Source organism: Lagopus muta, chromosome 5 (assembly GCF_023343835.1).
Source record: "Lagopus muta isolate bLagMut1 chromosome 5, bLagMut1 primary, whole genome shotgun sequence".
Lineage (NCBI taxonomy): Eukaryota > Metazoa > Chordata > Aves > Galliformes > Phasianidae > Lagopus > Lagopus muta.
Window position 1 is genome coordinate 2043558 of NC_064437.1, and position 16220 is coordinate 2059777.

A 16220-nucleotide genomic window follows, 5' to 3' on the forward strand; every position below is an offset into this window, starting at 1 on the left:
CCGTTCTCTCATGTGGCCCTTAAATGACAGTCGTCTTTCATCCCTGAAAGCTGAGACAACTACACCTCGCAGCGCGGATCAAAACCTGCCTGCTCCCGTGGCATTTGGGCAGGAAGCAAACGCAACACTATATTCTGCCTAAAGACAAAATTCAAAGTATTCACATTTCACACGTCCTGCGGCGGATACCTCACATCTTTGGGAAAAGGGGCACGGGCAGGACTCAGCTCTCACTGTGTGCCAAGCACATTTCCTTTCACAGAATCACAGAATGGCCAGGGTTGGAAGGGACCTCAAGGATGATGAAGCTCCAATCTCCTGCCACAAGCAGGGCCACCAACCTCCACATTTCACAGCAGCCCAGGCTGCCCAGGGCCCCATCCAACCTGGCCTTGAACACCTCCAGGGATGGACGGGGCATCACAGCCTCTCTGGGCAGCTGTTCCAGCACCTCACCACTCTCATAGCAAAGAACTTCCTGACACCCAACCTCAATCTTCTATCCCTGAACTTAAAACCATTTCCTTTGCTGCACAGCCCTGCAGAAGCAGCAGCACATGGCCATCATGGCCCATGTGTGCAGGAGCTGAAATACTCTGAACTTCCATATCCTCAAAGCACCATGTGTCCTTTAAGTCCCAGTGAAGTTACTTTTCAGAAAGGGTGGTCAGGCACTGGAATGGATGCCCAGGGAGGTGGTGGAGTCACCGAGCCTGGGGGTGTTCGAGGAAAGGCTGGATGTTGTGTTGAGGAACATGGTTTAGTGGCAGCTACTGGGAATAGGTGAACGGTTGGACTGGATGATCTTGAAGGTCTTTTCCAACCTTGGTGATTCTATGATTCTTTCAAGTCAATGAGAACAACTGCACTTCCCTGCTCTTGGGACCAGGTTTTCCAGGACACCCCATCCAAAAATTACTTTCCACAGCAAGGCTGTGCTGATCACTGCAACATGAAACATGCCTGGAAAAAAGCAGCAGCATTATCTGCTATGAAAAAGAACAACTGGAATGGGTTGAATACTGAAAATGAAGATAATATGTCAAGGTGATCTTTCAGTTTACCTTCTGTGGTTGGCAGCAGATCATCATTAACCACACCGAGTTCATGCTAATGGTTTAAAGACACATCTTTAGGGTGATAACATCACCATGCACACAGGATGGACCTGCACTGCACAACATCACTTTCCCATTGAGACCTGCTCTCTGTTTCCCTCAGAAGTCCCAAGAAAAGCATACAGAGTGATTCCAGAGGCCGAAGTTAGGACAGATAAACCTCTTCAAACAGTGAGATAGGTCACTTTTTACCTGCTATTTAACTAAAACTGACATGCTGAATAGCTTCAGGCCCCTGTGTGCTTTAATACATTTCAGTTCAAAAGACACAGCTTCAATCCCAGGAACACTACAGAAAAAATACAGCCCTGGAGTTGTTTACATGGCTTTAAGCAAAAACATTTTTAAATAGAAAAATCAATTTTTCAGGTTATTTTATAAGATCCTGAAGAGAACAACACTTGAGTTAAAGTCAGCTGGAACACTGTGAGGTCATTAATTGTGGCTGACTGAAAGCTGCTGCCCACTGTATTTCCTGAAAGATAGCTGTGGATTCTTTACAGGACTCAGGCAAATGAATCAGTCTGGCCCTGGTGCTGCAGCTGGCTGTTTTCACCTGCCTCACTTCATTGCTGAGCCCTGGAGGACCGCATCATAGAACCACAGAATGGCCTGGGTTGCAAAGGACTGCAATTACCATCTGGTTTCAAGCCCCTTGCTATGTGCATGTAGGATCTCTACCACAGCAAAGCTGGCAGGGCTGAGCTGGCATTTCCCTTCTGCACTGCAGTCATCTCCCCGGTGTCAGCACGTCACTGTATGAGCACAGTCACCAACAGCAGGACAAGAGCAGGCCTCGAGACCTGACGAAATGAAGGCTGAATTGGCACAGCCATCCTTCCAGAAGACAAGTGTCTTCTCAAGGAGCCTGACACCAGCTCATGAGGGCAAGGGAAGAGAAAGAAGTGGATAAAGCTTCCATCGGACGGCTCAACAAGAGCAAAAGAAAGCTGAGCCTCCGTATCACCACGTAACAATCCTTTGTAATATTTCAGATGACTTTACAGTTCTGACAGATGGGCGCACAGACACTTCCCAGCAAATTACACTGGATGTATACACACGTAATCCCCCGCTTGCAAAGGAGAGACAGAATTCTTCCCCCTAGGCCTTTTCAGTTATTACAATTAGTCCATGTGAAGTTACCCTTGATAATCTGCTGAGATAACTGCTGCCAAAGGGAGCAGCGTAACCGAACCTCTGACAATTACAGGGTTTGGGCAGGAGATGGCTGTACAGCTGACAAAAAATATCTCAAGTACAAAACTGTGCAGAACCCTACAGGCTGCAATTTCCCCAAATCAAAGGCAATGGCAGCATTGTTCTTGCTAGGATGACCCTTGCTGGATGTGTGTCTGCAACGCCTGGGGCAACGAATCCACTCATTCACTGACACCACAGGAAGAATGGTGCCAGCTAAGATATTTGTGCTTGCAGGCAGGCTAAATCTTCAGGGGAAAAACAGGGGCTGCTCTTAGACTTACTCATGGATGTTAAAAGCTGGATGGGATTGTTCTTCCAGAGGTTTCCTCGGATAATCATAACGCACACCCAAAACTTTGGCCCAATTCTCAACAGCTCCAAGCCCAAGATCTTCAAGGTGGCCTCAAATCAGAGCTGAACAGGCCACAGGGATGAGGGACAAGTGACATTCAAGCTCCTCAAAACCACCATAAGTTAAAGGCCCTGCCTTTTTGGGAGCTGCTTCCACCTGCAATGCTCACACAAAGGATCACACTGCCCATGCAACAGCTTTTTGGCAAAGAAAACCAGCAAGTTGGTTGGTAGCAGCTGGCTCAATTTGTTTTTAACTGAGAAAACCCACTGAAAATTATCAATTCTGAGAATACTTTTTCCTCCCCCCACCCCTCCCAGTAACAACTAGTGACACAATGAATTTTCAAGACACATCAGTGAGTTTCCCCAGAACTACTGTGACATTCACAGATCCACAGATCATGGATTTTGGAATCAGACAGTTCTGACCACTGCCAAATCCGGCTGCCCATTAAGCCCCCTCAGGAAGGAAGGCCAGACAGCTTTGTGCCCAACCTAACACACCTGTGTAGACCTGAATAGCACAACCAAAACCAGAAAACAAAAGCAAATCCATCCCACTTTGGCCATTCCCTGAGAATATTCAGCCTAAAATTGAGCAATTGTCGGAGAGGTTCTCATATCAGGAACAGTTTGCTTGGCTGCTGCGAAAGCAGGACACCGAGGATCTTGAGAGCAGCCCATGTGGAACATCAACATTTCTGCATACAAAGTGCTCTCAAGCTTTGGGAGCTTCCTACTGCTGGTCAGGGTTCATTGTACAGCCAGTCATAAGGGTCAGAAATATTCAACAGGATTTAAAGAAGATTATGTGAAACAACAACAAAAAACTCTCAAGAACAGAATGCGAGACCATAAATCACATCCTACAAACAGAGTCTCCAAGGAAAAATGGCACTCAGATATCATCTCCCCCCACATAACTGAAGAAAATCAGGGGAATGTCTTCTTTTGATCCCTGACGAATTAGACGTTTGCTAATGACTAAGATTCCTCTGTAATGAGAGGATGCCTTTGCAGCTTCTTCCCTTGCCTGGGCCTCTCTTTGGAGCCCTTACCTAACAGTAGGGGCTAAAAGAAGCCAAAAGCCTTTGGCGTTTCATAGCCAGGCCTCTGACGGCCTTCCTACCGCCCCACACTGTGCTAGAAGTCTGGTTTATGCATGTGTCACATCCTACCTTCCCTAACAGCACGAAGAACACGTGCTCTTCAATGCACAGCAACACATTGTATGCAGAAAATACAGGGAGGGGATAAATACTGGCAGCGCCCAACGCAGCGGAACGAGCCCTACCTTACAGGACACAGCCCTGCTGGGAAGGCTCCGTGCTGCCTTCTGATGTCCCACACCAGGTTTCAATTATTCATCTCTTACCCAGCTTTGGATTTACTTATTTGAAAGGATACTATTTTAACAATAAATCTCATGGACAGCGTTAATTAAAAGCCAAAGCTTGCCCTGAGCTGGACTCCCAAAGTCTACAAGAATGTTCACAGCCCATTTATTTATTCCAGCATTGTGTCAGTTATTAAATTACAGTAAATTAAAAACACAGCGACAGACCAATAGCTCAAATAAGTGAGCTGGTTGCATCTCACTTACAAAGGTTGCTCTGACCAACTGCCAAGAAAAGTGAATTTAAAAGCAGGGGGCCCTGAGTTTGCACATAGAGTCACGGCCCCAGCAATGCTGGCACCCCACAGCCAGAAGTACTGCTGCAATGCAGGGCAAGGGGATCGTGCCCCAAAACCACTGCTCCAGAGCAAGCATAGTGCAGAAAGCATCAGCACCGTGACAGAGCTGGGAGCTGCTTCAGAGAAGAGCTGTAAAAGTAGAAGGAGAAATGACTGAGAAACGAGAGCCAACGGTCAGAGGCAAAGGCTGACCAAGCGCTACCCTGTGGCCTTCTCAATGTTTTTAGTGACATAAATCAATTTCCCCAACGAATCGACTGGGAATTAAACAACTTCACACTGCAGGCAGAGCTCTCTGTGCTCCACTTGCTCTGCTGATAAAGGGACGTCTCTGTCACACTGCTACGTTTTGCTCAATTTGCTGGAAAGAGAACGCATTCAAAGCTAACTAACTAACTAAATAAAATCAAAACATATGGAATGAATAATGAACACAGCAAATAAAACGCACAGAACGCTTGTTACTTATACAGTACATCAAGAAGGCTGAGTAAACAAAATAATTAACAAAGATAATTCCTTTTATTTGAGGCCAAGTTAATTTTGGAGATTACCGTGGTAAGTGACCTTCTGCAAAAATTGGGAGAGGCAATAAAAACTGCTGTAAACACAGTATGGACTCCTCATTGCTCAGATGGATGGGAACTCTGTAAGGGCATCATGGGCAAGAGCAGTGTTCACAGTCCAATGAAGAGAATACATTGAAGAGGAGGGTGGGGACAGAAGCTCTGCAACAAGGACTGAACTCGAAGGGCATCAAATCTCAGCTCTGACCTCACTTTTGTGTCTCCTGGCCAAAATTCTGCTCTCTTCTGGAGGATACAGCAGCAGTCATCTCTGAGGACAGAACTGCTGGAACAAGGAGGCTGTGGATGCCCCATCCCTGCAGGCATTCAAGGCCAGGCTGGATGTGGCTCTGGGCAGCCTGGGCTGCTGGTTGGTGACCTGCACACAGCAGGGGGTTGGAACTGATGAGCGTTGTGCTCCTTTGCAACCCAGGCCATGCTATAATTCTGTGATTTTAACTGAATTTGATGATTAAAAAAGCCAACCTCCTGGCTCCTAGTTACTTATTCCACAAGTGTTCAAATGTATGGATGCTGAGGCTGTAAGAAATGCAACACAAGCATCAGCATGCAGCTTCTCCTCTGGCAGCCACGTCCAAGAGGTGACTTACTGCTGGCTTTGCAGCTCAGAGCAGCAGCGTGCAGGCACATATTGATTGTATGCAGGTGAGCTGAAAACCTTAAAGCTTCATCCAGTGCAAGAATTCAATGACAGTACTGAAGCTCCATTTAATTTGTTGTGTGGGAAAGACAGGAATACTCCCACTCGATCTCTTGGGGTATACTGAGTCCAGACTCATTCTTTTTTATTTTTCTTTTCCAGATGTCTGAATATCTCAAGGACTCCAATGATTAGTAGTTCCATACCATGTTAATATTTGCAAAAAACAGTCTTTTGCAAGCTGTTTCAGATTACCAAAACACACCCAGTGCATGCTGTTTATTCTTTCTTCGATTTGGTACCAGCTTTTTTTACTAAACAAGGATACACAAGTGCTTCCACATCCACCAGTCCTAGGAGGACCTCTGTTATGTTGCCCTTCTCCAACACACTTCAAACTTACAAGGACATCCGTCAGTCCAGCCTCGTCACAGCAACCCAAAATTCCCTGCACCACACTGGTGTTTCCTTGTTATCCAACAATCCTTGTAGTCCCATCAGTACCTTTTTACCTCTCTGCTTTTATGTCAAAGCCTTTGAGAAGAGCAGCCCTATCACCAGGCACTCCAATTCTGTTCACAAATCAGACAAAAAGTTTCTGGAAGACTGTGGAAAAGTCACTTGAATTGAAGACACTTCAATGCAGCACATATAATAACTTCTCCATAGTGCTAGGGCTAGGAAACAAAACAAAATAGTAACCTGCAGCCTCTGCCTGCCATCAAACTGATCCACGTATGACTAGAAGCATTTGCATAGTTTACATCATTTAAAGAAACACAGGAAGGTGGTGCTGTACCACGAGGCCTTATTAGCAGGCAGCCCTGCTCCCAGGTGCTTCCATGTTGGGCACTCACAAGCTGGGCTAATGAACGTGAGCTTTCTCCCTACCAATGGCATCCTCTCTTTTTCCTACATGTGGCCAGAAGGCTGAAGCACAAAGACAGGTTCTCTTCAGAGTGCTATCAGTCCAACGAGAGATGAAGCACCAGATGTGACGTTCAAAGGGCTCTTGCAGAACGTCTCACTCGCTGCATCACCCCATCAGCTCCCCTTATCACACTGCCTCTGAACCCCCTGAGCTGACCCATGCCTTATGCCCTCTGATGAGGCTTTGGAAGTGGTCACTTCCCTAAATTAGGAGAATTCCAAGGTCCTCCTGAGCTCTGAGATTAAAGCCATGCAGATAACAGAACCCTGTGGGCAGCACACCATCCTGCACGCTGACCCTGACAGCCCAGCAGCCCAAGGAGGACGGTGCCTTCTCCAGACAAAGGCACAGGAGTCGTCCTTCCAGAGGAACTCATGCTGTGAATCTGGAAGCACGTATTCTTCCAAAGATCATCTCAAGCTCCAAGTGTAAGAAAAGCACATCCTCAGCTATTTCCAGTCTCTGGAGGGAATGTGTGACGAGGTTATAAAGTTGTTGAACATTTTCCCTCGCTTATCTCCGATCTTTCATTTCCCATGGCCTGCTGCCGTGCTCCTCCACGCTGCCCCTTCCCAGCACAGCAAGCAGATGCACAGAGTGCTGGGATGGAGCAGCACAGCACAGCACAGCCCACAGCCCCACAGGAGAGGGGCACGGGGGCACAGGAAGGACTGGGAAGGATCAGTTTCCCCAGATGACCCGACCGGCTTGAAAAAAAACCTTTTAATAAAATGCAGGCCTCCACCATGGCCTCCACTAACTGTTGTCTTGAGATCTCATCTCCTTACGAAACTGCACTGCTGAGCACTGGGGTGGCTACATCCTACTGTAAAGGTGGTACCAAAGCCTTGCTGCAGAGTGAAAGCAAGTCCTTGTACAACACAACATCAGCAGCACTGTAACACTCACACCACCACCAAGTCCCCAGCATCTCGGACTGCTCAGGACTGTGCTCTGCCCTTGTGCGCAGCACCTTGCTTTAATATTTCATTTATTTCTTGCTGTTGTTAACCTTCCCTGGCACTGAGGTCAGACATCTCCTGCCTTTGGCTGAGCACCATCTCCAGTGTGTGAGACAATCACAGTGTGGAGATCAGCTGCATTTACTTACAGGCTTTTTCTCCACTCCGGGGCACTTTTCTGAGCCTCGGAAGATCACTGCATTTCCCCACGTGTTTCCAAGAAGCAGCATCCAGTGTCACACCTCAGGGAAGCTTTTCTCTCCCTCCATTCTTTTCCTAGATTTAGGTATTTGTACTTAACATCCACACTCAAGCTTTCAGATGCTTCCCAACCCTGATCTAATTTGCAGCTTTCAAGTTCCTGTGCATACACAATCAGCATGGCAGCTCCAGCAGATCTTAATTACAGAAACAAACGACCCGAAGATCACCTGTTGATACTACAAGGAACTTCCATCAAGAACTACAATCAAGGTCAATGAAACAATCTTCTCTCATCCTTTCATAGGCAAGCCAAGGAAGTCAACAGTTCAACTCTTTGAAAGGGCGGATAATAGCAGGACAAGGGGAAATGGTTTTAAGTTGAAGGAGGAAAGATTTAGGTTGGATGTCTTGGGGAAGTTCTTTACTATGAGAGATGCTGGAACAGCTGCCCAGAGAGGCTGTGATGCCCCGTCCGTCCCTGGAGGTGTTCAGGGCCAGGTTGGATGGGGTCCTGGGCAGCCTGGGCTGCTGTGAAACGTGGAGGTTGGTGGCCCTGTATATGGCTGGGGGATTGGAGCTTCGTGATCCTTGAGGTCCCTTCCAACCCTGGCCATTCTGTGAACAGCACACTGCATCACCTAAAGCATCACTCAGATATCTGCAGTTTTACTGCAAGCTCCTAAAGCATTTTAATACTGCTCAGGCTTCTTCTGCTGCAAGTCATCACAAAGGTACACCATACTGAACAATAACAAAGCTGGAGAGGTAATATCTACAGTCATTTCAGATGCTGCAAAGAATAAAAACATGTCCAAGTTAGAGAGTTGCCATTCCTTACATCCACGGAAATGGTGTGGTTTTAATCAGAATGCTGTTGGGCTGAGCTGCGAGCACCCTTGGGAAGAACATGCATTACAGACAGCACCAACACACAAAGAAAAATGTGCTTTTTGTTTTGTTGTGCTCTCTGCAAGGGAAGGTCACGGACAAAAAAGGGAAGCAGGAAAACTAGGGGGAAAAAAATGACGAGCTTTTGGAAAGCAACACAGCAGAATAGTTTTGGTCTGAGATTTGACAATCTGAGCTCAGTCTCACAGAATCCCCTCAGCTGAGCTGTGACAATGGCTGCTCAGCATCCTGCCCACAGCACGGCCGCATCCCGCTGCTCCGGCACGCAGGGGCACTCTGTGCACATCTGCAGATGTGTGCTGGCTGCGGGCACCCAAGCAGGGACCCCAGATGGGAGCAGCACTGTGCAGGTGTTGGGACCGTGCAAAGCACCACAGGGCTCTCAGTCAGCCCCACAGCTCCGGAAAGCAGCGCCCACATCCACCTCCTGCAGCACTGGGTGCTGGGTGACGTCTGGAGGACAGCAGGCTGCTGCCACAGATGGCCTTATTTGACACAGCCAGAAAAAGTGATGTCTGTAACTCATTGAGCTGGTTTCTTGCTTTGTTTTTAAAGGTGAGGGTGAAGGGTAAGGCCTGAAGGGCTCTGGCTGGCAGGTTTCCTGGGGCAGGTTTCCATCTATCCCCCGGACCCTACAATTACCTTAAAGAAACTTGCACAGTGCTTTCTACTTTGGTGCTTTTTTTTAATTGGCATTTCAGATGTTTCATTAATTACCCCAATTCTTCTACAAAGCCTAGACCTTAAATATTTGGGGGTGGGGGGAAGAGGGAAACCATGTAGGGCTGTAACATGGCCACACGGACATGTATCCATCACAAACATATAATCCCTTGATCCTCCCATGAGTCGATATTGTAATTTTTTGCCAAAGACGTCACTTACGAAATACTTCAGTGTGGAAAATAATTGTATGCTAATGACTGTATTAGTAATCATGAATTTCCATCGGCACATTAAAGTGAAGTTACTTTGAAAGATCCTTCCCAGTAGTGAATGGTTGTGGGGTTTCCTTTCCCTCCAGGCTCCAGGAGCCCGTAAGACTCCATAGCACAACACAAACGTTCCGAACTTACACTGAAGCAGTAAAAGGGGAAAAAAGCCCCCCGCTCGCTATAGGCACCGCCGGAGCCGCACCGCCTGCACAAACAGCCCTGTCTCTTCCACCGGCTCTCGCTTAAACGCGCTCGGCATTCCTCGGAGACGCCGGAAAGCCGCATTTGACGTTTCCATCCCGCCGAGCTGCGCCGGACCGCTCCGAACCCCAACGCTCGGCCCAGCACCGCGCAGCTCCTCCAGCCCCGAGCAGCCCCGCACTTCAGCCCCGCACAACCCGACCTCTCCTCTCCGTTCTCTCCCCAGCGCCGCTCCGCCCAGCACAGCGCGCAGCCCCATAGGTCTGAAATCCCCCCTCGGTAAAGCAGCGGGACGAGGAACGCGCCCTCAAAGCAAAGCGGCTGGGCGTTCCGCGAGGCCGCTCTTTCAAACAAACACGCTGACGAAGTTCACGGCACGGCGAAGCATCGCCCCACAGAAGCTCCCCGCGGTGCCGCGCTCTGCGCCCCGGAGCCCGGCGGAGTTTCGGAGCAGCCCGGAGCCCATCAACCCGCGTTCGGTCAGCGCAGCGCATCGCAGCGCATCGCAATACAGCGCAGCGCATCGCAATGCATCGCAATACAGCGCAGCGCAGCCCTCGCTCCCCGGCGCCCCGTCCGCGCTCAGCGCAGCCCGCTCCCCTGGCGGCCGCCCTCTTACCTGGCGTGGTGTCCGCCGGTTCGGCCCGGCTCCCCGCACGCAGCAGCAGCAGCAGCGGGAGCAGCAGGAGCCTCCCGTCCCCGCCGCCCGGCCGGGGCGGCTGCCGCATTCCTGAGCCGACGCCGCGTTACTCCGACATCCACCGCGCAGCGTCCCGGCCCGGCCCGCGCAGCGCCGCGGGGCCGCCTCTCCTCTCCTCTTCTCTCCTCTCTCCTCCGTCCGTCCCGCGCCGCGCCCTCGGGGCTGCGCTCTGCCGGCGGGCGGGGAAGGCGGCGCGGGCGGCCGCCTCAGCCCTCACTTGTCACTTTCCGCCCGCTCCGCTCCGCGCGCAGCCCGGCCCAGCCCCGGCGGAGCCCCCGCGCGGCCCGGCCCTGCAGCGCCCCCTGCCGGTCGGCCCGCGCGCCGCCTCCCGCCCCGCGGCCCCGGGGAGGCGCTCGCTTCGCGCCGCCGGGCGCCATTTTGCCCCGCTCGGCCGTCGGGGCTCTGAGGGGAGAGGGTTTTTGGGAGGGCTGGAATCGCCCCTCTTCGATCGTCTCTGCCTCTGCCTCTGCCTGCCCTGTGCGCCAGAGCTTCCCAGAGCGTACCCTGCTGAGCTCTTTGGCTGCACCGCTTTACTTTTAAGATCATTTCCATTGAAATGAGGCGAAGAAACCACGAGCTCACGGTCCAGGGAAGTGATCTCTCGGCTGCCCTTCACACACAACGTTGAGAGGTTTCTAATTTTCCCCTCAGCGAGCTTAAAACTCGCCGTGCATCTCCTCTTCCTGTCAGTCAGGAGCTCAGAAACCCACCTGGCACCTGAGGAACTCTTTCCACCCCTCCCTGCCACAGTGAAACCAACATTTGACGCACTCCTTATCTGCAAGGTCCGCCTCCTCTGCCGTCCCGAGCGCCGCTGCCGTCCGTTGTGCCACGGCTGTGGGCAGAGGGGCGCTGCCAGCGAACCACCAGTGACAGCTGCTCTCCGTTCAGAACGCTCACGTACCCAGGACTCTTAGGTTAGGATTTTGGAAGTCAGAATCTGTTCAACAAGAAGTTAATAAGCAGGATGGGAACAAGGAGAGGATTGTAAGAATTTTCTCCTTGTTTCCTGCTGAATCAGGTTTGCTTTGTGCCATATGAATCTCGTGTTTCTCCTCAGACACTAACAGAGCCCCAGGAGGACCAAACCCAGGTAAGCGCCTGGCTGTGTGTTAGGAAGGAGATGGAGGCCTCTCAATTGGCTTCTGACACAAAGAACCAGGAGCTGAGATGGTTCAAGAGCTAAGCTGACAGTCACCTCCTCAGAGCAGAGAAGTTTATCCCTGTTTAGGACCTCGCCCCACCTTTCTGGGTGGTTCTTTAGAACTTTAGCACTTATCCTTGCTCCTTTAAGGACAGGGAACAGAGCGTGCCACAGGTGAGGGCCAGGTCCAGCGATGATGGTCGAGTCAGACAGGTCTGTGGAGGGAAGAGAGGTTTGAGGTCAAGCAGGGAATTCCTTGCAGAAACCAGCAGGGCCCACAAACCAGTCATAGCTGAGGTAACCTTACAGACGAGTATTCTGCGAATAGCACAGATAGGGGCTGGGCGCAAACAGAATCCCTAAGCAATGGGGTGTGGGGCAGGCCCCAGGTAAGCCCAGGCAGGGCCATCAAGACCCGTAAGAGCCCTTAGGGCCCCAACACTTACCATGTAGTTACAGAGGAAATGTCAGTGAGAAGGTCAGGCTGTACAGCTGGGATAGGATTTCTGCAACACCATCCTGGGCTCACTCGCCTTGGCCCTCTAGGGTGACGTTTCAAGTTATTTCTGAGCTGATCTAACTAACAGCAAGTTGACCACAATAAACAAATCTCTGCTTTCCATATGCTCATCGCAGCAAGTCCAGTCAGCCACCGATCACGTGGAAAACATCCTCTGATGGGACAAAAGAGAGCAGTGTTCCTCCAGCTCAGCCTCGTGGGCCAGTCCCCACAGCTGCTGGGGATGCCTGGACCCAGGGACAACCTATGGCCAGTGTCTAGGGACACCACAGAAGTCTATGGCAGATCAGGAGACTGCACATAGATTCCCCACGTCTTTGGTTTGCTTCTAGATGTTAGATACAGGCACTGTGAAAGGATAAATCGTTTGTAATTAAAAAACAAACCACTTATTTTTAGCTACAAATCTACCAAAGTGCATGCAATTAGCGAATATAAATCACTTCCTGGCTTGAAGACTGTTCAGCACAGCACATAAATGAAAGTTAAAACATACGTTTGGGGAATACATACTACATCTGCTCTTAATCTGCAGCATTTTGAAATCAATACAAATATTCTCCCTACTTTTCCTTGAACATGCTGCACTCTGTCATACCGCAGTGGAAGAACTAAAAATACATTAAACAAAGGAACCAGAGCGGACACAGCCCTGAACACCCCAAAAAGAATGATGCAGAGTATTTGTAAGGGTCTGATGGCAAGAAGTGGGCAAGGTAATGACACGCTGTGAGATGGGAGGACAAATTAGAGGCAGTTTCTCCTACGTGGTTTGCAGGATGCTGCAGAGATGCGATGCACAGATAGAGGCTCAGGAGGTGGCTCTGGGGAGAGGAGCCCGCTGCCTGATGCATGGCTGTGTGTTTTAAAACAAGGAGAGGCTTGTAGTCAGCATCACTGAGGAATTGGTTCCTGCAGGGAGAGTGTATTACACACAAAACCTTCTTATTCTTTTTTTTTTTTCTTAATGAAAAGGTATCTAAGGAGCTGGCTGTCTGGGAATGATTTGTAAGTACAATAAACTTAACAAGAGGATGATAAGCAAAATATTCTAAGAGAAGTGTCACAAGTACAGCAAGCTAAGAGAGAGAATCGACAGTGTGTGTTCCGAAGTATTGTGTCTTGTTCTTGTTTTCCTTTCCATCTCTCATACTCCCATTAATCTATTCCAGATCTTTCTCATTTCAACCACCGAGGCCATAACAATCATCCTCTGCCCACTTGAAATGCAACTAGAATCAGAGCCCAGTGAGGCTTCTAGAGAGGAAGCTGAAGACAAGGCCAGGCTCTGCACAGATTCCTAAAATCCACGCACCCGCAGAAAGTCCCCATTTAAATCTGAGTTCACCACTGATCTTTAAATGGTGTAGGAAACAGCAGTGGGAGGTACTTACTGAGTACTGGAGACGAGCAAATCTCTGTGCTTACACTGACAATTCTTTAGGGTGGGAATTGTGTCGGACAGCAGTGCTGACGTTGTCTCAGTGAGCACATCCTGCATTTCCCAGCTGAGCTTTCTGGAGCGAGTGCAGTCCAAATAATGACATATTTCAGTGTGACTGTAGGAGGGGGGAAGCACAGCCCCTCCTGGGCCTCCCTTCGTTTGGGGACCAATAAAGCCAAGGAGTAGGTAGGTGTGCTGGTGCCAGTGTGCACCGCTCTGCTTTCTTCTCAAGCTGAAATGTCTTTGCCTGAAGAGGAAAGCAAAGGACTGGGGAGCCATGGGTGGCAGTGGGAGAGAGCACTGCTGGGCTCAGAGGACAGGCTGCATCCCTGCGGAGTGGCAGCAGGGAGGACCAGGAGGCTGAGCTCTTGTTCAGATAATCTAGCTTGGGCTGTGATCTGGGAGCACTTTGAAAATTGGCAGCAGGCAATGGAAAAGATAAAGGCAAAAGCCTTGAAACAGACCACAATTCTTTGCCTTTCATATGTGCACTATGTTGGAATTTTATATATATAGCAGAAGGACTCTGTTCTTTATATTCTTGAATTACATAGCTCCGAAACATGTAATGTTACCCTTCTGGAAGAACAAGGGTGATAGAATGGGACACAAACACCAGTGACTTCTTAATAACACATGCAAACATGGGGATGCTTATTATGCATTATTTATGCTGTTATTATTTTCATGACTGCATGCTGACACCCGGCGTTTCATCAGATTCAGTGTCCCTTCCAAAGCATTAATTCAACAACCAGACGAGGTGCAGAGCAGGACAGGCAACAGGAGCAGCATGCAGCAGTGATGCTTCCAAATCCCACAGCTGGTGATTTACACTGCAGTTGCTGAGCTTTGTAGGGATCTTTCAGTAGGAAAGCACTGCAATTGTTTCAGCTCTGATTTCCTCATTACTCTGAGAAGTGAGTCTCCAAAAGAAGGTAATGGATCGAGTTTAGTTTGGGCATGACCACGTTACACTTGTGCAAAATACGTCAGGTGAAGGCCCTTACTGTCAAAGGGCCCACGATTTCTCTTACAGCTTGTTTGCTTTTTGCAAGAGGAATCACTTGACCTCGTCCTCAACAACTGAATTCAGGAAGGAGGCCGTTAAGGCAATAGTTTGGAAAACGGAACCACCCTCACACTCAGCTGCCTCCAACCACGACTTCACACCACATCAGACAACCTCACGGGCAGCCCCACGTGTAGTGAGCAGCACTGCCAGGAAAGGGCCACAGCATCCGGACTGCGCCTCCCAATTCTCCACATAAATTAATGGGGAAGTGGTCCCCCAGTCATCACCATGAGCAAGGCAGATTTCACCACCTTCCTAAACAATGTCATCTTTGTTGCCAGGCCTGCAAAGCAGTAAAATACTCCAGTCATTAGGGGGAGAAGAATGTCACAAATTTTGCAAGAGAAGAACAGATTCCAGAATTCGTGGTTTGACAGGTTAATAAGTAGGCCTGCACATTTGCCTTTACAATTTATTTACTTGTAAGCCTGCACTGGGATTTTGTTAGGGATTTGGCATCTTAAACAGGTTTTTATTCCAACAACGTTTCAATTCACCTTTAAGGCTTTCAATTAAGACAAAATCAGTAAAGGTCCATTGGTGGAATTTGCATGGAAGTTGGCTGGGGTTGCCAGGAGCGTGACAGGGGTATCGGCTTTATAGACTTGTACTGTACTATCTAACATCTCGTATTTTCCACTCATTTTGCATGTAAAACTTTTATTGATATCAGCCTGAGCGGAACAGGCCACTAAAATGGGGACCGTGCCCGTAGGACACGAGATGATGTCAGGTACCTTGGTTAGTTACGAGGGTTTGGCCGCACTAAATCTCCATGTTGAATGTTTGGTTTAGTTCCCCCATAAACTTTGCCTGCTGGATTTATATATTTTGGCTCCTTTTATTTTGACTCTAGTGGCTTCATTTGCAACGGGCTTAAATGACTGCAGTCCCACTCACACAGCAACAAATCCGCAGCGCAGTGGGCATTTCTCACTGTATAAATAAAGGGCCTCATCTGGCGAGGTGCTGGATGGACAAACTTGCTCGGGTTTCCAGGAGATCCGAGAGCACCTCCAGAGAGAAATCCCAGCCCTCACATAGCCACATATCCGTGGTCATTTTCTACAGCCCTCTGTCAGGATCAGAACGCACAGCACACGGCCTTATCTTTTCCTTTGATCACAAACACTGAAATACTTATTTTCCTGACTGACCGCAGCACCCTGCTATCTGCAACGTGAATTCTGTGAACGATGATGATGTGGCAGTTCTTCTCCTCTGTGAAACTCAGCGTTCACTCACGTGGGTGTGTTTTCTGCAATAAAGCAGCATTTCAGTAATGGCTTCAGTGGGATATTTTAATTCTTTTCCTCTACTTAGAGGGTTTTTTCTAATCCGTTTCGATTCCAGCGAAAACGTCTCTGATCTGATAAAGGAGATGAAGTCACTGCATAGGCTTACTATTTTATTTCCATAAAGGTTTGAAAGTTTTGTTCCCTGCAGTGTTTTGGAGCCCAGGAGCATTCATCTGTTTTGTAAAAGGAAAGTTCCATGGAGCAACATTTGGTCACCGTTGTCTGAATTTCATTATTCAGTTCTCCAGACTAGCAGAGGGGAAAAGTGCAAGTTAGCTGGGTCACAGTCTGAAATGTGAG

General features: G+C 49.1%; 1 protein-coding gene across 3 annotated transcripts in view; it reads right to left on the minus strand.

The window, feature by feature from the left end:
* Nucleotides 1-11230, minus strand: part of ROR1 (receptor tyrosine kinase like orphan receptor 1) — a 133698-nt gene extending 122468 nt beyond the window's left edge. The window contains exon 1 of one of the 3 annotated variants that reach the window (XM_048944881.1): nt 11150-11230. In XM_048944881.1, the coding sequence (XP_048800838.1) occupies nt 11150-11201 (52 nt within the window). In that variant the 5' untranslated portion in view covers nt 11202-11230. Of the gene's footprint in view, nt 1-10358; nt 10666-11149 lie in introns of those variants that run through there. The other 2 variants (XM_048944883.1, XM_048944880.1) reach the window with 2 other exon arrangements.
* Between the last annotated feature and the right edge of the window lie 4990 nt (nt 11231-16220).